The sequence below is a fragment of the Hyperolius riggenbachi genome, chromosome 4 (genome assembly GCF_040937935.1).
Source record: "Hyperolius riggenbachi isolate aHypRig1 chromosome 4, aHypRig1.pri, whole genome shotgun sequence".
NCBI classification, from domain to species: domain Eukaryota; kingdom Metazoa; phylum Chordata; class Amphibia; order Anura; family Hyperoliidae; genus Hyperolius; species Hyperolius riggenbachi.
The window spans coordinates 214,824,189-214,846,852 of NC_090649.1; the positions used below are offsets into that span (position 1 = coordinate 214,824,189).

The 22,664-nt window shown below is 43.6% G+C and overlaps 1 protein-coding gene across 1 annotated transcript in view; it reads right to left on the minus strand.

The window, feature by feature from the left end:
• The window catches only part of CSMD1 (CUB and Sushi multiple domains 1), a 2,205,021-nt gene that overhangs the window by 193,002 nt on the left and 1,989,355 nt on the right, over positions 1-22,664 (minus strand). The window contains 1 exon segment of the mRNA XM_068281348.1: positions 4,448-4,642. Within this exon segment, the coding sequence (XP_068137449.1) occupies positions 4,448-4,642 (195 nt within the window).

Sequence of the window (22,664 nt, forward strand, 5' to 3'; positions counted from 1 at the left end):
AGTCTGGGAATGATTTGAGATCTGCTTAGTTCTCCTCTTCTTCTCTATTGTTTAATCACAGTTCTACTCACTAACCTTATTTTATGCAAGCAAACAATGAGAGTGTATCAGACATAAGTGATGAGGAGTTAAAAAAAAAATGAAACATTCAATAACACTCACTAGTAGTGAATTTAAAGAACATATTTATTTTAAAGTAATGAAGAACAAAAAAAGCACTTACATTTTTTTTAAAAAATTAACGCTTACATAATGCCAAATTTGTAACAGGGCATGGTGATAGTGATTAGGGCTTAGCTCATGATACTATAATTATGTTTTATTGGTCATCAGGAGCTCGTATCACTTAAAGTGAATAAATGATCTCCAACCACAAGTCTTGCATTTCACTATAAAAAGTAGAGGTACACAGTAATTTAAAGTTAAACCGAGGTGAAAATAAACTGATGAGATAGACAATTGTATCTATCCTCCTACTCCTAAAATGACAATTTTTAGATATCCCATGGTTTTATTGTATATTTAAACATTTACAAAGTCAATTTATTGTTTATTATCTCTGCTCAGTGGAAGTTTATTAAGCATCCCAGAGTTAAAACACATGGGGCTTGATTCACTAAACCGTGATAACTCATTTCACGGCTGCGCTAGCGTTCTTGCATGCATTTTCACATTTTTTGCGTGTGAAAATTTGAGATTGCGCACAAAAACGCTAGCGCGGCCCTGATATGAGTTATCGCAGTTTAGTGAATCAAGCCCATGGCCTATTGACCTTTTTTATCTACCCCCTGCTCTCAGAAGTTGTACTCTGCCAGGAAAAGTTTCATGGCTGTAATTCCTTTGCAAGAGAGTGGATACTTGTACAGCAATTTCTGCAAAAACATTTTGAGATTTATTGTGACTAGATTTTAGCCTGACCACAGGAAAAGCGGCAATGTTCTATTTTCATGACTGGCGATACATGTGCGAAGTGCACCTGTCATTCAGGTTGATTCAGCAAATCTCTTTGGTCCCATTAATTCCTATTTTAAGAATTTGACTGCCTTCATTTTATCTCAAACACAATTTGCCCTGAACAGGACTAGCCCTATTGGTACATATGCAATTAAAAGAATGACATCTTTTATTCAGTAATCTAAAATAATGTAATACAAAGATTAGTCTTTGTGGAGATATCTTTGTTAAAACATAAAAACAACAAACTGTTAACGTATAGGCCGGACGGTACTATGAATATATACCAGGGCGGGGGGGTCTTTGCTCATCCCCCACTGCTCTATTTGCCAGTTACTGAGCGTGGTGTGGCTATCCCCAAGTATGGGTACAACACCTATCTTTCCCGTATATATCTATAAGGGTCAGTGACGCATAATATATAAGGTGGGGCAGTACAGTACACAGCTGTCAGTAACACATAATATATAAGGTGGGGCTGTACAGTGTACAGCTGTCCTACCACCCCATATAATTTACCACTTATATAAAGACAGTGGGAGTAGGGGGTACTCAGAACAAAACAGACATGCTTAAGAGGTGCTCATAATATATACAGTGCTAACATAACCCTCAACTGGTTTCACCCTAACAGCTTCATTAGGAGGTGATCAAACAGTGCATCATTATATTACAATATGTACATCTTCCCCCCACAGACTGTACACTGGACAGAGTGACCCCCAGCACACTAGTATTAGCCCAAGTCAGAGAAAACGCCACTTCCATGTGGCTTTAAATATGGTGGATGAATGGAAAGTATCCACCCCCCTGGGGGTGGAGTCATCACATTGCGCTTATGTTAGTATACATATTGCTGTGTGGTAATCCATATCACATACCTCAGAAGACCTGTACATATCTGGCCCCAGCCTATGCCTAACATAATCCCTGTCCATTGGCTGTGTGCGTCCGAACTTGCTGATGAACAGACTTCACTCCCGGATGACGTCACATCCGTTGGCGTCACTTCCGGTCGGCGCCATGGTAACAACGTCACCATGGTTACCCGCTCTCCCTAATGTGGGCTTGTATCTGATGCAAGTGGGAGGTTCTTCATTTTATCTCCAAATTAAAAAATAATTTAGCATCTTGAATAAAGTTTATATTAATTTAATGTTTAATTATGTGTATATATAAATGTATTTGCATAATTTCTGCATACATTTCTATTATTTGAACTACCCTCAGTAATTTATCAAACTTTTACAGCTATTGCCACCATATGGCTTAGGGATTGGGTTAAGAAGACCTGCATACAAAAAGCATTCAGTTCATACCTACTTTTTTTTTTTTTTAAAAAGTAGTCAGCACCTTTACCATTAAAGCAGGCCTGACTTAAGAAGAGTATGGAAGGCTGCCATATGGAAGGCTGTCACCAGTTGCCCCATTCCAACAGCATCTCAACAATATCCCCCTTTCAATATAGGCAGCCAGATGCTCCCTCAACCCCCCTGCAGTATAGGTAGCCAGATGCTTCCCCCCATAGGTAGCTAGATGCTTCTCCTTCCCCTATAGGTAGCCAGATGCTTTTCCCCCTCTGTCTCTCATATAGGTAGCCAAATGCTTATCCTCCCTCCCCTATAGGTAGCTATAAGCTTCTCCCCTCCCTTATACGTAGCCAGATTATTCTTCCCCCCCCCCATATAGGTGGCCAAATGCTTCTCCCCTCCTCCCTCCCTCCCTATAGGTAGCTTGATGCTTCTTCCCCCTCCCCTATAGGTAGCCAAATGCTTCTCTTACCCCTCCCTCCCCATAGGTAGCCGGACACTTCTTCCCCATCCTCCCCTATAAGCAGCCAAATGCTTCTCCCCCTTCCCACTCCTATAGGTAGCCAAATGGTTCTCCACCCCTCCCTATAGGGGGCAAGATGCTGCAAGCTTGCAATTGCAAATATATTTGCAACCTGTACCAGTCCAGCCTGCTGCCCCCTGCCATTGCTCATGCCATAGGCTATGGCCTATGTGGCCTAGGCTTAAAGAGACTCTGAAGTCTCTAAAATAACGTCTTTTTACTTCACTAATCTGTTTAATACTTTAGTCCTAACTAAACCGCCGCATCCCCGTCGCTATAAACTAAATCCCCCAAACTCCCCGGGGCACACTACGGGGAGCTCTTCCATGTGAGGCAGGGCTATGAGCTGCAGCCCTCCCTCACACGTGTCTGTCAGTGGCGGATCGCCGCCTCTCCCCCGCCCCTCTAAATCTGTTTAAATACCTTAGCCCTAACTAAACCGCCGCATCCCCGCCACTGTAAACTATCTAAATCCCCCCTAACTCCCCCCTCCCTCCCCCCCCCCTGCAAAATCCACGACTTTGTTGGTCATGGATTTTGCTGCCCTGTGCGCTTCCATGTGAGGCAGGGCTATGAGCTGCAGCCCTGCCTCACACGCTTCTGTCAGCGGCGGATCTCCGCCTCTCCCCCGCCCCTCTCAGCAAAGGCAGACTAAGAGGGGCGGGGGAGAGGCGGCGATCTGCCGCTGACAGAAGCGTGTGAGGCAGAGCTGCAGCTCATAGCCCTGCCTCACATGGAAGCGCACAGGGCAGCAAAATCCATGACCAACAAAGTCGTGGATTTTGCAGGGGGGGGGAGGGAGGGGGGAGTTAGGGGGGATTTAGATAGTTTACAGTGGCGGGGATGCGGCGGTTTAGTTAGGGCTAAGGTATTTAAACAGATTTATGAAATAAAAAAGTTTTTTTAGAGACTTCAGAGTCTCTTTAAATCTGTCTCTATGCACAATATTGTTAGTTGCGGGAACAGAGGGGTGGGGAATACGGTAGAGTCTTTCATATTCCTAAAAGGGCATGTAAATATTTTCATATGAGTACATTTAGGATAACAAGCCTTTACAGCATGTCACATGATGAGATTTAGGGCCCTTTTCTACTAGCAATGATCCAATCAACATCACAACACATGCTATTTTCAAATTGCAATAGCATTTCAAAATAGAAATCACAGAACACTATCTCCATTAATGCATTTCGATTTTCTTAGAAACGCAATCATATTTTTATGTGATTCGGAATACTAGAATTTCCAGTAAAAAAAAAATGTTCAAAGAATACAGTTACATGCATTTGCAATTTGTGATTACAGTGGAAAAGGTCCCTTATAGCTGACAGCAAATCATCAGATGCAGTTCCTGCTTATATAACCTTATGGAGTTGTTAACATCCAGGTCCTACTCAGCAATTTGCAGCTTTGCAGACGTAATGCCTTCTGCCAATTACACTGTTGGAGCATAGCTACTATGTGCAAAAAGTTTGGTCTGGTTAGATTCATTTAATGCCTATGCTGGGGGATGGGGGAGGTGAGTTGGAGATTCAAAGTAAAAATACTTTAGGTTGCTCTTCTGTTAGCGATATAGAGCTTTTACATAATAACAATGGTAATATGCTGGATAGGATGAATTTTAATAGAACACTTGAATTCATGTATATTTGATTCATACCTATGCAAGTTGATTTGACATCATCTCTACTCCAGGTTCCATTAGCTCTACACTGTAAAAGTCTCAATCCACTAAGATAATAACCAGGACTGCAACTCAGCAAGACCTGAGATCCATATTCATTTAATGAGCCCGAAACCAGCCTCCAGATAACATGTTCAGAAAGCAGCAAATCCAGGTTTGGGCACGTAATAGCTGAAAAATAACATCATAAGTGAATATTAACATTTTCCTGAAAAAAGCTCTGTCATAAATACATTCCTAAGAAAGCAGTAGTACAATATATGAATACTATTTATAAGGCACAAGGGTTGTAGGCTTTCATATAAAAACACATCATCTTAAAATATACTTCTCACAAACTGTGAGAATGTACTACATTGAGAACAATACATAGACAAAATATATTTTAAGACTCATTTAAAAAATAATAAACAATATGTTATAAAGTCAGTTAAAGCTGAAATAATATGAAACAAAAGTACCCAGCCTACTTCTGAGAAAAAAAAAACCATCATTTTAGAGGTATCAAGTATTGTTTTAGAACATAAGCATAGTGGTCTTTTCTGTAAGGGTTTACTGCTGGTGGACCTTTGCTATGTTCTCCTGGGTGTCCCTGTTACTAGCCAAATAATTCAGATCTATAGGAGTTTTGCATTGGATTTTGCAATTTTAAGTCATAAGTTGAATTTCAAAAATTACAAATTTCCGACAAGAAAATTCTGGAAGTATGGCAAAATAACATTTGTGTAATCTGTGAGCGGTTTTTAACATAAATTGTAAAAAAATATTTGTGCACTGCTGTGCAATGTGTAATAAGGCTTCCTTATCCTCTTCAGCCTTCAGCCAGGGATCCAGTGATGGCAGCCCCCGAGTCGACCAGTACACAGCAATATTTGCAATCTGTGCTCCTGTGCAGGTGCAGTATTAGCTATCCCTTGGTTTCCAGCAAAAATAGATGAGCCTGATTAAGTCTGCTCTATTACGCAGGCAACTCGTGCACCCAATTGAGCTCAGCTATTTCTGCCGGAGCCCAAGGAAAGCTTGTATTGCGCCTGCACAGGAGTGCAGATTGCCCCGTGCACTACCGACAGGCTTGTCAGCAGATTTTCAGGGCAGCCTGCATTGAATCCCCAAGGCTGTGGAGCATGGGGACAGCCTTATTAGGATCCAGAGGCTTCCTCCTCCTTCCTCCCCCCAGGGGCACTTTTTTCATTACAGTTACTTTAAGGGTCATGAATGAGAAAATTCTATGGAAAACTGAAACTTATTGTGTACATATTTCATCATAGAAATCTAGTGATTAGGGCTAAAATATATTCCCAATTGTTTAAATGGCTATTACCTGTTTTTAGTATCACAGAATAAACCTTGCTACTGAGGAGACCATTACACAGAGGAACTATATTGTTTAAAAAGATTGGACTGCTTGTGTTACCCCTTTCTTGCCCAGCTTAGATTTTCCCTTTATAACTGGATTGGTGATGGAAGTTTATTGTGTTGTGTGTGCAATTGTGTGTGTGCCCACCGCTCCTGATCTGTCTGTTAAACCCAATCTCTGTTAGCCGGCACATCTATTGTATCCCAGGGGTTGGAATGTCTGTGTGCCAAAGCACCTTGAGGGTTCTGCATGCTGACCAACAGGGGGCGTGTGACAGTAAATGACAACTTCATGATTTCTTAATGCAAACTTGGAATCTGTGAAATTCAGAATTGTTACCAATTTCACTTGATTTGATGTTCAGCAATTGTGATGATCCCTAATCCCCAGTGATATCTCTGTGTAGTTACAGTGTTGTTACCTATTGGTATCTGTGTGTAGCTTCAGTTAATATAGACGACAGTCCTGTCCCTTGAACATAATTCATAATTCATCCTAATTCAAGCAAATTAAGATTGAAGAGGCTTTTCAAAGTCAAATCAGTTACTCCTTCTGCCCACTGCATACATTCATTACTGTTGTATAAAAATCAAGCATGCTATATCTTTACATGACATCAGAGAGCAGCTGTAAACACACTAGATTTTTTTGACTAAGGCAGCCCTAAGCAGCTGAGCTTCCTCTAGCATTTGTACAATGCTTTAGTCTTCCACAAATGTCTACCTAACACAACATACATTTTCAACCATCTTAGAAACACTGGACATTTACTAAGACTGCTCTTGATAATAATGTCCAATAATGGGTGGAAAAGTGTACGTATAGTAACGTCGCCGGTCAGCTGGGCACAGGGTGAGCCAAATGATGATTGTAGCAACTCAGAGGGAGATGTAATTCGGGGTGTGACGATTTCAGGATCCCCAAATTACTCTTGTGCGGGGCACGCAGCATAGCACTAGTGCTATGGCTGCACCCAGCTTCAGTGCTCAGTAACCTGCTTTGGTGGAAAATCCTAAAGATACATTTAAAGAGGAATTTCACAAAAATTGTAACTACCTTATGACCGCGCCACGCCAATGGGCAGCAGCCTAACGCCAATTGGCGTCAAGTCCTGGGGCCAGTTACTGCAGGAGAGCGCGTGCATCTCCTGCTTGAGGAGTGGAGCTCCGCCCCGCCTTCAGTCTCCGAGTGGCGATCGCTGCTCGGGAGACTGTTAGACGGTGAAACCGCCATCTTTCTACTAAGTACAGTGCTGCGATCTGCAGCAGCGCTGTACTGAGCACAGCCGTGTGACACGGCTGTCCCCCTGAGGCAGAAGAGAGGAGAGAGGATTGGCTTTCATAGGGTGAAGCCTATGAGAGCTGATCGCCCTGATTGGCTGGCTGCGGGGAGGCTGGGGTTTAAAAAAGAAAGAAAGAAAGAAATAGTAAAAAATATAACAAACAATAACAAATATTTGCCTCCAAAAAAATAAACACTGGGGAGCGATTAGACCCCACCAACAGAGAGCTCTGTTGGTGGGGGGGGGGATCACTAGTGTGCTGTGTTGTGCGGCCCAGAAGCTTGGCTTTAAAGCTGCAGTGGCCAATTCAACAAAAAATAGCCTGGTCTTTAGGGGGGGTTATTCACTTGGTGTTTTTTGCACACATCCTTTTTGCAATACGTTTAGGGGGGTTTAGCACTGTGGTCCTGAAGTGGTTAAAATGTACAACACATACAAATCGGAAGTACTTTTCTTCCTGAGTAAAATTAGCCATAAATTACTTCTCTTTACCGACAGGTTTTGGGCTAGTCCATCTCTCCATAGTGGATTCTCAGCATGGCCTTTATTCTTTATAAAGACAATACCTGAAAAGGATTTATACAAAGATGCTGACCAGCCTCCCTGATCATGTACACTTTTTTGGCAGTTGGATGGAGCAACTGCCATTCACTAAGTGTATTTTAACAATAAAGAAATCTCTGTGAACCCCCATGAAGAGATGGGCTAGTCCAAAACCTGTCAGTTCTGTCAGATTTCTACTACTTACTGTAAGTGACAGCAACATAGGAGAAAAGTAATTTATGGCTCATTTGACTCTGGAAGAAACATACTTCTTAATTGTGTATGTTTCTATATATTTAAAATTTTAAGACTTTCGTGACAGAGGTCCTTTAACCACTTTACCCCCCGCAGTACTGATTTCTCCGTCCCTTTTTCCATCCTTATAAAACCAAGGGACGGAGAAATCCGTACTTCCCGCGCTACCGCCGCTGTCCGCGGTCCCGCCGCTCGTGCGCGCGCTTCCGCCACTCGTGCACGCCGCTGCCCGATCGACCGGAGATCAATGAAGGGGAAAATCCATTCCCGTTCGTTGATCTAAGCCCCCGCATGATCTGCTGCTTCTATGAGAAACAGCGCGATCACTGTGATTTTTCCAGCCTCATAATGCTTCCTGTAAGCGTCCTTCCGGACGCTTACAGGTCGCATGAACAAAGACTCACTGTGGCCATCTTGTGGCCAAATAGTAAAACTACACCCTAAAGCATTTTACATATACAAATACATTAGTTTTACACAATAAAATTAACTCATTACCTCCCACACTCCCCATTTTTTTTTTTTGTAATAATAAAAAAAAAAATACAATAAAAAAAAACATAAATAGTTTCCTTAGGGACTGAACTTTTTAAATATTTATATCAAGAGGGTATAACACTGTTACTTTATAAACTATGGGCTTGTAATTAGGGATGGATGCAAAACTGAAAAAATGCACCTTTATTTCCAAATAATATATTGGCGCCAAACATTGTGCTAGGGACATAATTTAAATGGTTTTATAACCGGGACAAATGGGCAAATACATTTCATGGGTTTTAATTACAGTAGCATGCATTATTTAAAAACTATAATGGCCGAAAACTGAAAAATATGGATTTTTTTCCCCACATTTTTTCCTATTTTCCCATTAAAACACATTTAGAATAAAATAATTCTTGGCATAATGTCCCACCTAAAGAAAACCTAATTGGTGGCGAAAAAAACAAGATATAGTTCATTTCATTGCGATAAGTAATAATAATAAAGTTATAGACGAATGAATGGAAGGAGCGCTGAAAGGTGAAAATTGCTCTGGTGTTTCAGGGGTAAATCCCCTCAGTGGGGAAGTGGTTAAGAAGGAAAGAAGAAATTAGTGTAATGCATGGGCATATGTGTATCCAAATTCAGCACCAGCAATGGAAAATCAGGAAATCACAGAGTAATCACATATCTTTGCTCCTGGCAATTGTTGCAGTACTTGTAAGCTAGAAACTGATGATGCTACTGCTTCTGCATTTTAACCATACAGTGATAGTTAAGGAACATTTTCCCTCATATCTTCATCAGCAATATGTTTATACAACAATGTTTATACAGCATGCACATACACGTAAATCACACTTTTCTTTTGTATAGAGAGCCATGCTCCATATTGCCACCTGTATGGCCTACAGTAGTTTTTCACCCAAAGAACACAAGTGTTCTGGTGGACTGAGCAGGAGGATGAAAACTTGCAGTCCTTTGTAAATCAGACCCCCATCTATACTAAAGCAGTTGTGTCACAGAATTGCATCCCCTAGAGCTGTCAGGGCTCTCCAAAATAAAGGCAGAACATAACTTAAAAGCTTAACTTAAGCCAGGGGTGGGCAAACTATAGCCACTGACACCACGGATATTAAAGGGCTCTATCTGGGGGAAGGGGAATAACATTTTTGTGGAACTAAACTAATATATTGTATGGGGTAAATGCTGCCTAATGCATTTTTTTAAGTGGGAAATACTGCCATATATTTTTATATGTATTTTTTGGGGAAAATGCTAATGTGTATTTTGGGGGAAATACTGTCATAGTATGTGTATTTTGGGGGAAAATTCTACCACATTATGTATATTTTGTGGGGAAATACTGCCACGTTATGTGTATTTTGTGGGGAAATGCTGCCGCATTATGTGTAAACTTAGGGTACACTGCCACATTATGTGTATTTTGGAAATTGCCACATCATGTGTATTTTGGTGAGAAACTGCCACATTATGTGTATCTTGGAAATTGCCACATCATGTGTATTTTGGAGAAATTCTGCCAAATTATATTTTTTTTGGGGGGGGGAAACCGCTGCCCAGTTATGTATAATTTAGGGGAAATGATACCCAATACATGTATTTCTGGGTCAACTAATACTCATAGCCGGATCTGTGGGTTGGGGCTTGAACAGCTTATAGCAGATCAGCTGCTTCCTAATTACCTATGTGTGGTGCTTGCCTTGTGTCCCTGTACAGCTGCCTGCCTGCTGGCTCATTTGTCTGCCAGCATGATGTCACTGATGTATAGCCCTGCTCAGCTTTCCTTTATATCTCTCATCGCTTGCTGCTCTGCATACACAAAGCTACAGATCATCAGCGGCGTGGTGGTGGCGTGGTGGCTCACAATGATGAGAGAGTGAGCAGTGCCCAGAGAAGTCTTTCTGTATTTAGCTGCCGTCACTGAGCACAGCTCATGCTCCCATCACTGGCTATTGGAATTTTTGTGATATTGAGCAGGTTTGTGTTGCACTTGTTGCCGGGCAGGAGGAAAACATCATTACTGAGAACAAAGCCATATGATTCTGTAAAGCCCATGTTGCATACATTTCTTTTGATGACTGATTAATCTGATGGCACATTTTACAGCATTTCTGTTTGCATGGTTAGTTCCCTTGTCAGTGGTGTCAGTCTGAATAAAGCTCCCTGTTAACATGTCTGTGTCTGAGGTTTGGCTCAAGGAACATTTCTCTCAGACTTCCATTCTCTGATTTGATGAAATGTAGCTTTTACAAAGAAATCTGAAGGGAAAGTTTCAAAAAAGTTCCAAAAAGGGTTTCTTAAAGAATAATTATTTGCAGGGCCGGATTTGTACTTTTTACCGCCCAAGGCCAACTACAGTATACCATCTGTATGGTTGTTGTCTCTGTGTGCCCCAATGAGAAATCTACTTACTTTCTATCATTGGATGTCACAGACAATAGCTATTTCAGTAATATGCGTATAGATTATAAGTTATGTTTTCCTTAACAACTTTTATGTTATGTTTGCCATCTCATTAATGATGGACCTTGTGTCTCCATGCAGGGGCGTAGCTAGAAATGACTGGGCCCCATAGCAAAAAAAATTATGGGCCCCCCCCCCCCCCCCCCCCAACGACCTTCCAACCCCATGGACCTCGGACCTCCCACCCAAACATTTTGTGGGGAAATCTGATTTCCCCACAAAGTGCAACCAGATTGTCGGCAGATTTCCCTACAATATGCAACCAGATTCTCTGCAGATTTCCCTACAATATGCAACCATATTGTCGGCAGATTTCCCAACAAAATGCAACCAGATTGTCGGCAGATTTCCCCACAATATGCAACCAGATTGTCGGCAGATTTCCCCACAAAATGCAACCAGATTGTCGGCAGATTTCCCCACAAAATGCAACCAGATTTTTGGCAGATTTCCCTACAATATGCAACCAGATTGTAGGCAGATTTCCCTACAATATGCAACCAGATTGTCGGCAGATTTCCCAACAAAATGCAACCAGATTGGCGGCAGATTTCCCCACAAAATGCAACCAGATTGTCGCCAAATTTCCCCACAAAATGCAATCAGATTGTCGCCAGATTTCCCCACAAAATGCAATCAGATTGTCGCCAGATTTCCCCACAAAATACAGTATATGTAGTTAGGTCTATAGTGGGCTAACATTAATTACCTGGAGGGAGGGTGGTTGGGCAGGCTGGTACACTATTTGCGGTGCAGGCGGCACTGCACTGGGTAGGCAGTTAGATAGCTGGGTGGGAGGGTAGGCAGATAGGTAGACCGGTGGGCAGTTAGGTAGCCGGGTGGGGAGTTAGGTAGCCGGGTGGCAGGGTGGGCAGTTAGGTAGCTGGGTGGGCAGGTAGGTAGCCAGGTGGGAGGGTGGGCAGTTAGGTAGCCAGGTGGGAGGGTGGGCAGTTAGGTAGTGGGCAGCTAGGTTGCCGGGTGGGAGAGTGGGCAGTTAGGTAGCCGGGTGGGCAATTAGGTAAACAGGTGGGAGGGTGGGCAATTAGGTAGCCGGGTGGGAGAGTGGCCAGTTAGGTAGCCGGGTGGGAGGGTGGCCAGTTAGGTAGTGGGCAGTTAGGTAGCCGAGAGGGTGGGCAGTAATTAGCCGGGTGGGAGGGCGGGCAGTTAGGTAGTGGGCTGTTAGGTAGCCGAGTGGGAGAGTGGGCTGTTAGGTAGCCGGGTGGGAGAGTGGGCTGTTAGGTAGCCGGGTGGGAGAGTGGGCTGTTAGGTAGCCGGGTGGGAGGGTGGGCTGTTAGGTAGCCGGGTGGGAGGGTGGGCTGTTAGGTAGTGGGCAGTTAGGTTGTGGGCTGTTAGCTAGCCGGGTGGGAGGGTGACCAGTTAGGTAGTGGGTAATTAGGTAGCCGGGTGGGAGGGTGTTCAGTTAGGTAGTGGGCAGTTAGGTAGCCGGGTGGGAGAGTGGGCAGTTAGGTAGCCGGGTGGGAGGGTGGGCAGTTAGGTAGCCGGGTGGGCAGTTAGGTAGTGGGCTGTTAGGTAGCCGGGTGGGAGGGTGGCCAGTTAGGTAGTAGGCAGTTAGGTAGCCGGGTGGGAGGGTGTTCAGTTAGGTAGTGGGCAGTTAGGTAGCCGGGTGGGTAGTTAGGTAGCCGGGTGGGCAGTTAGGTAGCGGGCAGTTAGGTAGCCGGGTGGGAGGGTGGCCAGTTAGGTAGTGGGTAGTTAGGTAGCCGGGTGGGAGGGTGTTCAGTTAGGTAGTGGGCAGTTAGGTAGCCGGGTGGGCAGTTAGGTAGCCGGGTGGGCAGTTAGGTAGTGGGCAGTTAGGTAGCCGGGTGGGAGGGTGGCCAGTTAGGTAGTGGGTAGTTAGGTAGCCGGGTGGGAGGGTGTTCAGTTAGGTAGTGGGCAGTTAGGTAGCCGGGTGGGAGAGTGGGCAGTTAGGTAGCCGGGTGGGAGGGTGGGCAGTTAGGTAGCCGGGTGGGAGGGTGGCCAGTTAGGTAGTGGGCAGTTAGGTAGCCGGGTGGGCAGTTAGGTAGTGGGCTGTTAGGTAGCCGGGTGGGAGGGTGTTCAGTTAGGTAGTGGGCAGTTAGGTAGCCGGGTGGGCAGTTAGGTAGCCGGGTGGGCAGTGAGGTAGTGGGCAGTTAGGTAGCCGGGTGGGAGGGTGGCCAGTTAGGTAGTGGGCAGTTAGGTAGCCGGGTGGGAGGGTGTTCAGTTAGGTAGTGGGCAGTTAGGTAGCCGGGTGGGCAGTTAGGTAGCCGGGTGGGCAGTGAGGTAGTGGGCAGTTAGGTAGCCGGGTGGGAGAGTGGGCAGTTAGGTAGCCGGGTGGGAGGGTGGGCAGTTAGGTAGCCGGGTGGGAGGGTGGGCAGTTAGGTAGCCGGGTGGGCAGTTAGGTAGTGGGCTGTTAGGTAGCCGGGTGGGAGGGTGGCCAGTTAGGTAGTGGGCAGTTAGGTAGCCGGGTGGGAGGGTGTTCAGTTAGGTAGTGGGCAGTTAGGTAGCCGGGTGGGCAGTTAGGTAGCCGGGTGGGCAGTGAGGTAGTGGGCAGTTAGGTAGCCGGGTGGGAGGGGAGGTAGCCGAGTAGTTAGTGGGGTAGGGGCCCGACCCTTATCCCCTCCGCCTCACCTGGGGTCCCCCCTCCTTCCATCAGCGGCGAGAGAGCGGCCGGCATATACAGGAAGCTCCGGCAGGGTAATCAGCCTCTAGAGGTTCAGCTGCCTCCGGGCTACGGTGTCCCCACTGTATTGCTGCTCGCAATAAACCAGGAAGTGGTGCGAGCAGCAATACAGTGGGGACACCGTAGCCCGGAGGCAGCTGAACCTCTAGTGGCTGATTACACCCGCTGGAGCTCTCTGTATATGCCGGCCGCTCTCTCGCCGCTGATTAAAGGAGGGGGGACCCCAGGTGAGGCGGAGGGGGGGCGCCAAGGTGAGGGAGGGGGGGCCCGCCCGATCGGACGGCCAGCGGGAAAAAAAAACAAAAAAGTCCTCTCAGGCAGCTGCGGGCCCCCTGTGACGTAGCGCTGCCGCGGGGCCCCGTAGCAGCGCTATGGCTGCTATCCCCAATGCTACGCCACTGTCTCCATGTGAGTTAGGCTGATGTGTACCTGCAGGATAGCGCTTACAGGACTTGCAGGGATGACACAAAGACAGGACAGAGAGTTCAAAGGTTAAAGCTGTCCTTGTAGATAGTAATGGCTGCATAAAACATCTTTACTGCCCCTCACTGAGCCGCCCCTAAATTTCTGGTGCCCTAGGCCATGGCCTATGTGGCCTTGCCAGAAATCCGGCCCTGATTATTTGTCTGGTTGATGTGCTGATCCCCTGCCTTCAAAAAACTCTGAGGCTGGATTCCCAGTGGTGCATTATAATGAGAGGGATGCTACCCAGGCTGCTGCTTGTAATTAAAGCTCTTAATGTGTTGGATGTGGTTGGGCGGGCCAAGCACTATTAGGAGGCCTCATGTTCCATCATAACTAGTACACTGCTGAAAGGGCTAAAGTTGGCCAGGCTAATCATTATTAATGCAAGGCTGTGTCAATAACTTTGGGGGCTAATCATTATCAAAATTCCGCAGTTTTATTCTTTACAGTAAATGTGAGTATTGTAATAATTTTATTTTAATGTGAAAAATCGTTTTTGGTGTTGATATAAGATTATTACTATGATATCTGGTTTTATGTAATGTCAGTAGCTAGTTTGAACAGATTGCATCAGAGACTGGACATAAATGTTTATTCAAAGCCTGTATGCAGCGATACGTTACAACACAGAGATGTGAGCAGAATTGTATGGGCAGTGAGTTCACATTCAACACAACTGATGCGCTGTGAATTATCCCTAAATAATTTAGTCAGCATAAGTTTCTGGTCACTGTATCAATGTAAGTTTCTGGTCAGCATGGAAAGTTGGAAACCAGGCAAATGGCATATTAAAGGGAACCTGAAGTAAGGCTGGGTCCACACTAGACCCGGTTGCAGGACGGACCCTGCAGTCCGGATCAGGGGAAGTACCCACCGTACTGCAAACTGATGAAAGTGCATCAGTTTTGCATCAGTTTTGTATCAGTTTCCGTTCAGGTTTTTCCCTGACAGAAAACGTCTCTATCATTAGGAAGGAGTGGGAGGATTTTTTGGGCCAATCATAAAGCTCAGGCTATCCGTTTTCACATCCGTTTTTTGCCTGTGAAGCTGGAGATGCGTTTTCTCATTGCTTTCACTACCCCTGCGTGTATCCGTGGTCCTGATCCGTTGCGTGAAAATGCAGCAGATCCGGACCTTCCGTTCAGGTTTTCAAAACGGATCCCCGCAAACGCAGACGGATCCGTTTTTTACTTGGGTGAGGCTGGCTGCTATTTTAAACATTAGTATCCGGGACTCCGTTTTTCATCAGGTTTGAAAAACGCAGCCACGGATACGTTTCCGGACCTAGTGTGGACCAGCTCTAAGAGGTATATGGAGGCTGCCTGCCATATGTATTTCATTTTAAACAATACCAGTTACCTGGCTTCCTGCTGACCTCTTTGGCTGTAGTAGTGTCTGCATCACATACCGAAAACAACCATAAAGCTAATATTGTCAGATAATTGATCTGCATGCTTGTTCAGGGCCTATAGTTAAAATGTTTAGAGGCAGATGATGAGCAGGACAGCCATGTAACTTTTAGGAGTATGTATGGTCTTGCCGCCCAGTCATTTGGATGCAGGGTGAGCCGGATGATGACTCACCCTGCTGCCAGTATAATTCTGAATGGCATTAAATACTATTCCCACTCCAAGTTGTAGCAAGTCATAGTAATTCATGGTCCAGCTATTGGCAGCACTCAAATTACATGTAAAACCCTGCTGTGCCGCTATAGACGTTATAACATTATGCCTATGGGGGAGCCCAGATCAGGAACTACATGAAATGACCTGCTTCAACTGGTATATTGTTTAAAAGAAAATACATTTGGCAGCCTCCAAAATCCCTCTCACTTCAGGTTCCCTTTAAAATTGTGTAACTTTTGGTCTCCTTTATTGATTTATTGTATAACTCATAGCCCTGGACTGTAGATGGCCACAATCAATGTCATGATTGATTTGGATTTGTATTATTGTCAGTTGCCTAAACAAAACAAATAAAAAGTTGGAAACCTTACATCTGTCATGTGAGTATTTGTTCATTAACTCAAAAAAGAGAGGCAGCTTCTATACATGAATGGTACTATATGTACTCATTTGTATCTCATTATGTGCCATGATTCACTCATCGTTACTGTGCAGTGTGCACTATCAGTGTTTGTAAAGATAAGGTGGTATTAAGCAAACTGTATAATGCATGTTACCAGAGGCGGGCATAGACCCATGCAGGCCGTGCAGCCAAACAGGGGGCCCTTACCCTCTAGTGCCCATGCAGCTGCACCACGGTTAGGGCATGATTATTCTGTAGGCTCTTCTCTGTGTATTTCTCTCTGAAACCCAGGAGGAACAGTGATAGGTGCTTGTGGCCCATTGATACACAAGTATGAAATGTGTGCTACATTAACACAGTGCCTACAGAATGTAACCTAGATGAATGTACTTTTATGTTGTCAACATTATTTAGATCCAACTGTAATTTGATGTGATTATGACCACTCACATGAGGCCCCTTCACTTATTCTGCACAGGGGCCCACTGTTTACTTTTTCTGACACTGCATGCTATGCAAAAAGTGTAACTCATCGTAAGGCCTATCAGAATATCCACTCAGGAATCAGCTCCAATGCCCCAATCTAACTCCACAGACTTTACCTTATGTGGTGCGTCCCCGCTTGAACAGGAGGTGAGGTGACAACACCTGCCTGAATTTGGTTACACCCAGGCCTATGATGTGCAAGGTATTGGAGCTGATTGCAGGGTGAACAGATAAACTTCCAAGCTGAACAAGAATTACAAGACACACAGACTAAAGGCAAAGTCCAGCAACAGTCCAGGGTCATACACGTGCGATCAGATATACGAGGTACAAATGGTATAGGCAAAAGCAAGGTCAAGACAATCCAAGGTCAATCCTGGTGGCAATCAAACAAGGTCGTATTCCAGGCAAAAGGTTGGTTCAGGCAGCAAACAAGGGAAGTCAGTAAACAAGCGAGGGTCAAATTCCAGGAGATCAAAACAGACAGAACAATACAATAGCATCCAGCAACTAGCAAAGCCAACACTATCACGGGCATAGTCATTCATCCAATAAGTGGCCGGCCACTCAAACATCAACCAATCAGCCACATCAGCCCTGCCTGAGAGTCAGCTGCTAAGGATTCAGCTGAGCTCACAAACAGCCAATCAAAGAGCCTAAAACTCCTGCTAGATTGTCAGCTGACACTAAAGTTTGTGCTTCCTCAATGAATAGGACGGATGCCTAAGCAGATTCTTCCGCTCCCCTTGCCAGCCTGTAGCAGGAGTACACAACCCTGTTGCCATTGACGCGGTGGCTGACTTGCAAACCAGGCGAGCGTGCTGACCCAGAAGAGACAGGAGCTGTGCAGATCACGTCCGGGACGGACGCCTCGCTGGATCCTACAGGTGAGTTCCTGATACTCATGTTATACAAACAACTTTTAAGCTGCAAGTGTAATCTGTATGTTGCTGGCATGATATGTGTAATAATGCACATTATACCTGGAATGCAAACGCTATTTGTGTAATGCACAGTATGCAGTTGCGCAATTCTTGCAAATCTTTACCTGCCCTGAGTACACAGTAAAGGTTAGTGCATCCAGCTCCATGTTAAACGTACATTTACAAGGCTTTAAATTATTGTGCACAGTGTGCATTTTGTGTTGTTGTTGCTGCTTCAAGTGTTTGTAATATGGCTTAATCAAAACTAATAAAATACCTCATCCACCCCCTCCCTTTTTTTGCCACCTCTCAGTCTTGTTTGAATAGAGGAAGTTATGTCAAATAATCATCTTGTTCTATGCCCACTAGTCACTTGGCAATAGTTCTGCTGGCTACACAAAAATGTATTTAATACAAAATACATGATTTAACTTCTTTTGCAAAGGTATCCGCTTCAGACTTTCATGTTTATCTACATTTCACACATTTAACTGCTCCCTATATGGACATAAAGATCAAGGACCTGTAGTATTTTATCAGTGTGTTTTTCAAATAGTATTGTGTTCTGTGCTTTTAGTTCTCAGTCTTTTGAAATAGTATGGACTTTTTTCACCTCATTAAAGCCATGCCCATTAATCGTTTATCCAAAACTGATATATATTCATAAAGTTATTTTTTTTTCAATACTCTGTTCCATTTCCCATATTTCAAGTTTAGTTTAAGCTCTATTCTTATTCAGCATTTCAGTCTGTCCTGTTGTAGGCTTAAATTGCAGTACTGGAAACAGAGGTCCGAGTGTGTAGGATAGAGTGGAATCCCGGTACTGATGTACAGCAGACTTGCATTGGAGGCTCCTGTAAAATGGGCACTGCATAGACCACAAAGTGGGTACCCAGAGAATAATGTTTTTAGGCAGTGTGAATCAGTGGAGGGCATTTTTTATGATGTAGATGATGCAGATATTGGCGGATATTGTGCCAGGGTCGGGGTCTGCTAGGGTTAGGCATTAAAGCTACTGTCCAAAATCCCAGACTGTTATCTTGTTTTTTTTATCACTGGTATCCTAACACAAAAATGAGGACTGGCTATTTTTTGACCATGTCAATCCAGTTCTCTGCATGAAATAATAAGTAATGTCAGTAACTCCCTATATCCTCAACTTGTCAAGCACACAGCTTAGGGGTTATAATCAACTCTGGCCTCTGATATTTTTTTTATATGTTCACTCACTAACCACTTCTTATCATCTTCACTAGTGTGGCAGGACTAGGGATGGTTCTAGCTACAATGGGGCCCTGGGGCAAAAGTTACCTGCCCCCCCCCCCCCCCCGTCACCTGGATCATTCAGGAGGTGAGTGTGTGTATCTCTCACTGCCTTTGCTACACTGCGGGGGGACAGTGTGCGCGGGGGGGGGGGGGTGCGAGTGAGGGGGAGGTCTGTTTGGCTGCTACAGCAGGAGGAGCGCGCGGGGGTATCTGGCCGGCAGCCATCTGAGGTGAACGGGACAATTGGGCATCCCTATAGATGCAGGGGCCCTGGAGCAATTTCCCCCTTTGCCTCTATGGAAGCGCTGGCCCTGAGCAGGACATATGCATTTATGTACTGTATGTATTTTATATTATAACATTTTTGTGATAGTTGACCTCTAAATAACATGCAAACATCATTAGTCAAGGACCTCCCAAAGTCCAAAAAATTCCATTAACCATATGTCTGCCATGAATGAAATGCATCTTCAACTGTACCCATTTTTAACAATCATTACCAAGGTCTATCTAGTCCATGTTGTTAAAAGGTAAAAACAAGCTTACAGCTCCAATAACCACCACAATTTTGCTTTAAAACTATAGTGATAACTAATTAAACCATTTAGGGGTGAAGTGGATGGCTTAACGGCAACCTCATTCGGCGATAATTCCTTTAATTGCACCACTGCTCCCAATTTCCTTCTTTTTCCCCATTCCCACAGATAGCCAGAATGAGGATCATCAAGAGCAGAGTGAGAGGAGATGAGCCAGCATGAACCCTCATATGGTTTACAGCCTAGAAACCAGTAAGTGCTCAGGAGAGAGTTCTCTGCAGAGTATCAGGCTGAAGCCATATCTTGTAGTGCAGGAACTCTTTTCTTAAAGAGGAACTGTTGAGAAAATCTTAACATTTAAAACAGATACAAATATGAAGTAAATTTCTCCCAGAGTAAAATGAGCCATACATTACTTCTCTCCTATGTTTCTGTCACTTATAGTAAGTAGTAGAAATCTGACATTACCGACAGGTTTTGGGCTAGTCCATCTCTCCATAGGGGATTCTCAGCATGGCCTTTATTCTTTATAAATACATTCCCTGAAAAATATTTATACAAAGATGCTGGCCAGCCTCCCTGCTTGCTTTACACTATTTTGGCAGTTGGACGGAGCAACTGCCATTCACAAAGTACTTTTAAAAATAGAGAAAACCCTGAGAACCCCCCTATGAGAAGATGGGATAGTCTAAAATCTGTCTGTAATGTCAGATTACTACTTCTTACTGTAAGTGACAGCAACATAGGAGAAAAGTAATTTATGGCTCATTTTACTCTGGGAAAAATGTACTTCTTATTTGTATGTGTTTTAAATTTTAAGATTTTCGCGACAGTTCCTCTTTAAGATTCTTCTATGGTAGGAAGGATGCCAAGGTTTAGATAAGAGCTTCGTGGACCTGTCACTAGACATACACTATTACACAGGAGCTGTGCTAGCCTTTTATTGCAGAATTGAAATGCTGCAACACCACTGTAACATACTGCGTTTTTATAACTGCATATTTCTGTCAGGAGCATGGCAAAAGTTGTCATAGGCTCTGCAAAAAAAAAAAGTTAGAATGGTAGAAGTGTGGGTGATGTTCTGCTGAAAAACACATGGCGATTGAATCACTATAACAAATAGTGTGCTTTATCAGAGTTAACATGTCTTATCAGAGTTAGCGTGCCTTATCAGAGTTAGTGTGCCTTATCAGAGTAGCATAGCGAGCAATACAAATGTATGCCTGCTAATTGGCAATGACGAGAGCTCCACTCATCCTGCCCTGAGCCCCTGCAGGTCCAATCACTTTAAAGGACATTATGCCCGCACTTTCATTGGCCCAATAGGTTTCCTGTCAAGTGACAGGCAGCCTATTGGGCCAATCAAAGTGCGTGGATAATGTCCTTTAAAGTGATTGGACCTACAGGGGCTCAGGGCAGGACGAGTGGAGCTCTTGTTATTGCCAATTAACAGGCATAAGTTTATAGCGCTCGCTATGTTAGTCTGATAAGGCACACTAACTCTGATAGGGCATGTTAACCGTGATAAGGCATGTTGACTTTGATAAGGCATGCTATTTGTTATAGTGAATCAACACCATGGCAGAAGATTTGTTTGCGTGTAAACGAGTATTAACAGGGTAGTTAACACTGCATGTGATCATCGTCTCAGCTTGGTGGTACTTAGTTTAATGTTTAAAAATGTAGATGTAAAGTGAGATTAAAAATGTTACCATTATGGTTAGTATATGCCCTAAACGTCCTCCACTGTAGACTACCCACAAAAAGATTAGCATATCTTCCAACATACTAAACTCTGCTGCACAACTTATCTCACTACTATGCTGATGCCCCCCCGACATGCACACAAATACACATACACATGATCACACACATACACATTTTAAAATAAATGATTATCTTATGTTTTAACTGTACATTTTAAACGTTTCCATAATATTTATATTCCATACATGTGACTAATTTTCAGACACTCCCCAATAGGGATGGCCAAACATTCTCCTTAACATACCCTGCAGACTTGGTGTTTCTAGCACGTACGGGGGCTTTTATTAACCGCTAAAATCGTCAGCCGTTAAAATATTTCCCACACTCAGAACAAGAACTTTAAAATCCATTTTCTAAAAAAAAAAAAAAGTGTTTTTTTTTCTCTTGTTCCCACTGTCCTCCTCAACATACCCTGCAAATTTGCTGTTTCTAGCACCTATCGGGGCTTTGCTATTAACCGCTTAAGTCGATTAAGTCGGTAGCCATTCACCTGCAATTTAAGTCTATGAAGCCTGCCATGAGCGGCCAGTTTGTGAACATTTGCAGTAAATTTGCATTTATGAACACAAAATGTGATGTTCTCTTCATTCCTACTCCCCAACCACAACCTTCATATTGCACAATAATCTTATTTTGTCTTCCAATAAAAGCACCTCCTAATACTTGTATCCAGGACTCCATTGGAACTTCCTTCCAAAACACATTTGTCTCTCTTCAACCATTAAAGTACACCCAAGGTGAAAATAAACTAATGAAATAAACAATTGTATCTATCCTCCTTCTCCTAAAATGACCTTTTAATATATTGCACAGTTTTATTTTATATTTAAATCTACTTTAAGTTTTTACTGTTTTATTGTTTTTGCTCAATGGCACATTCATTGAAGTATGCCAGTATGCAATCTATGAACTATTGACCCTTTTGTATCTCTTTCCTGCTCTCAGAAGCCATTTTCTGCTAGGAAAGTGTTTTATAGTTGTTGTTTCTTATTAGTGAGGGTCACACTGTAGTCTGACCCAGTCCTGACTCAGACAGGAACTGCCACTTACATACCTGATGTTGTTTAACACTTCCAGGCAGAGAAAGAAAAAAATAAACACAGCATAGTTATTTGTGTGCTAGGCACTGTACGTGTTTATCTCATCATGTCACCTTGGGTATCCTTTAAAACCTTTAACAACAGCCTTAAACGCACATTTTCAGGAAAACATACAGTTTAACCTACTGGCTGAACTCTTCTTGTTGCAGTATCCTACTTAAGTACCCATTACCTTTTGATATACAACTTACATATGGGTTACCTTACCTCATAATTTCCTTTAGATTTTAAGCTCACAATTACAGGGTTGTCTTCCTATTAGACTAGAGATAGTTTTTTTTAAACATAGTTGTACTCATGCTGTTTATTATCTATGTATGTGTTACTTACGTTTTACAAGATCGCAAAAAATTATGGTGCTTAATAAATCAATAATAATCATAATAATGTCCTATGAGACAGTATTGCTCAGTGTAATATTCTTAAAACTGGCAGGCTTCCCTCCACAGTATCTCTGCCACCAACGATAAGCAGTGGCAGTCACATTACACAACTGCATCAGAATCCAGTATCAAAATAAAGATGTATTTATCATTAATATTATTATTATTATCATTAT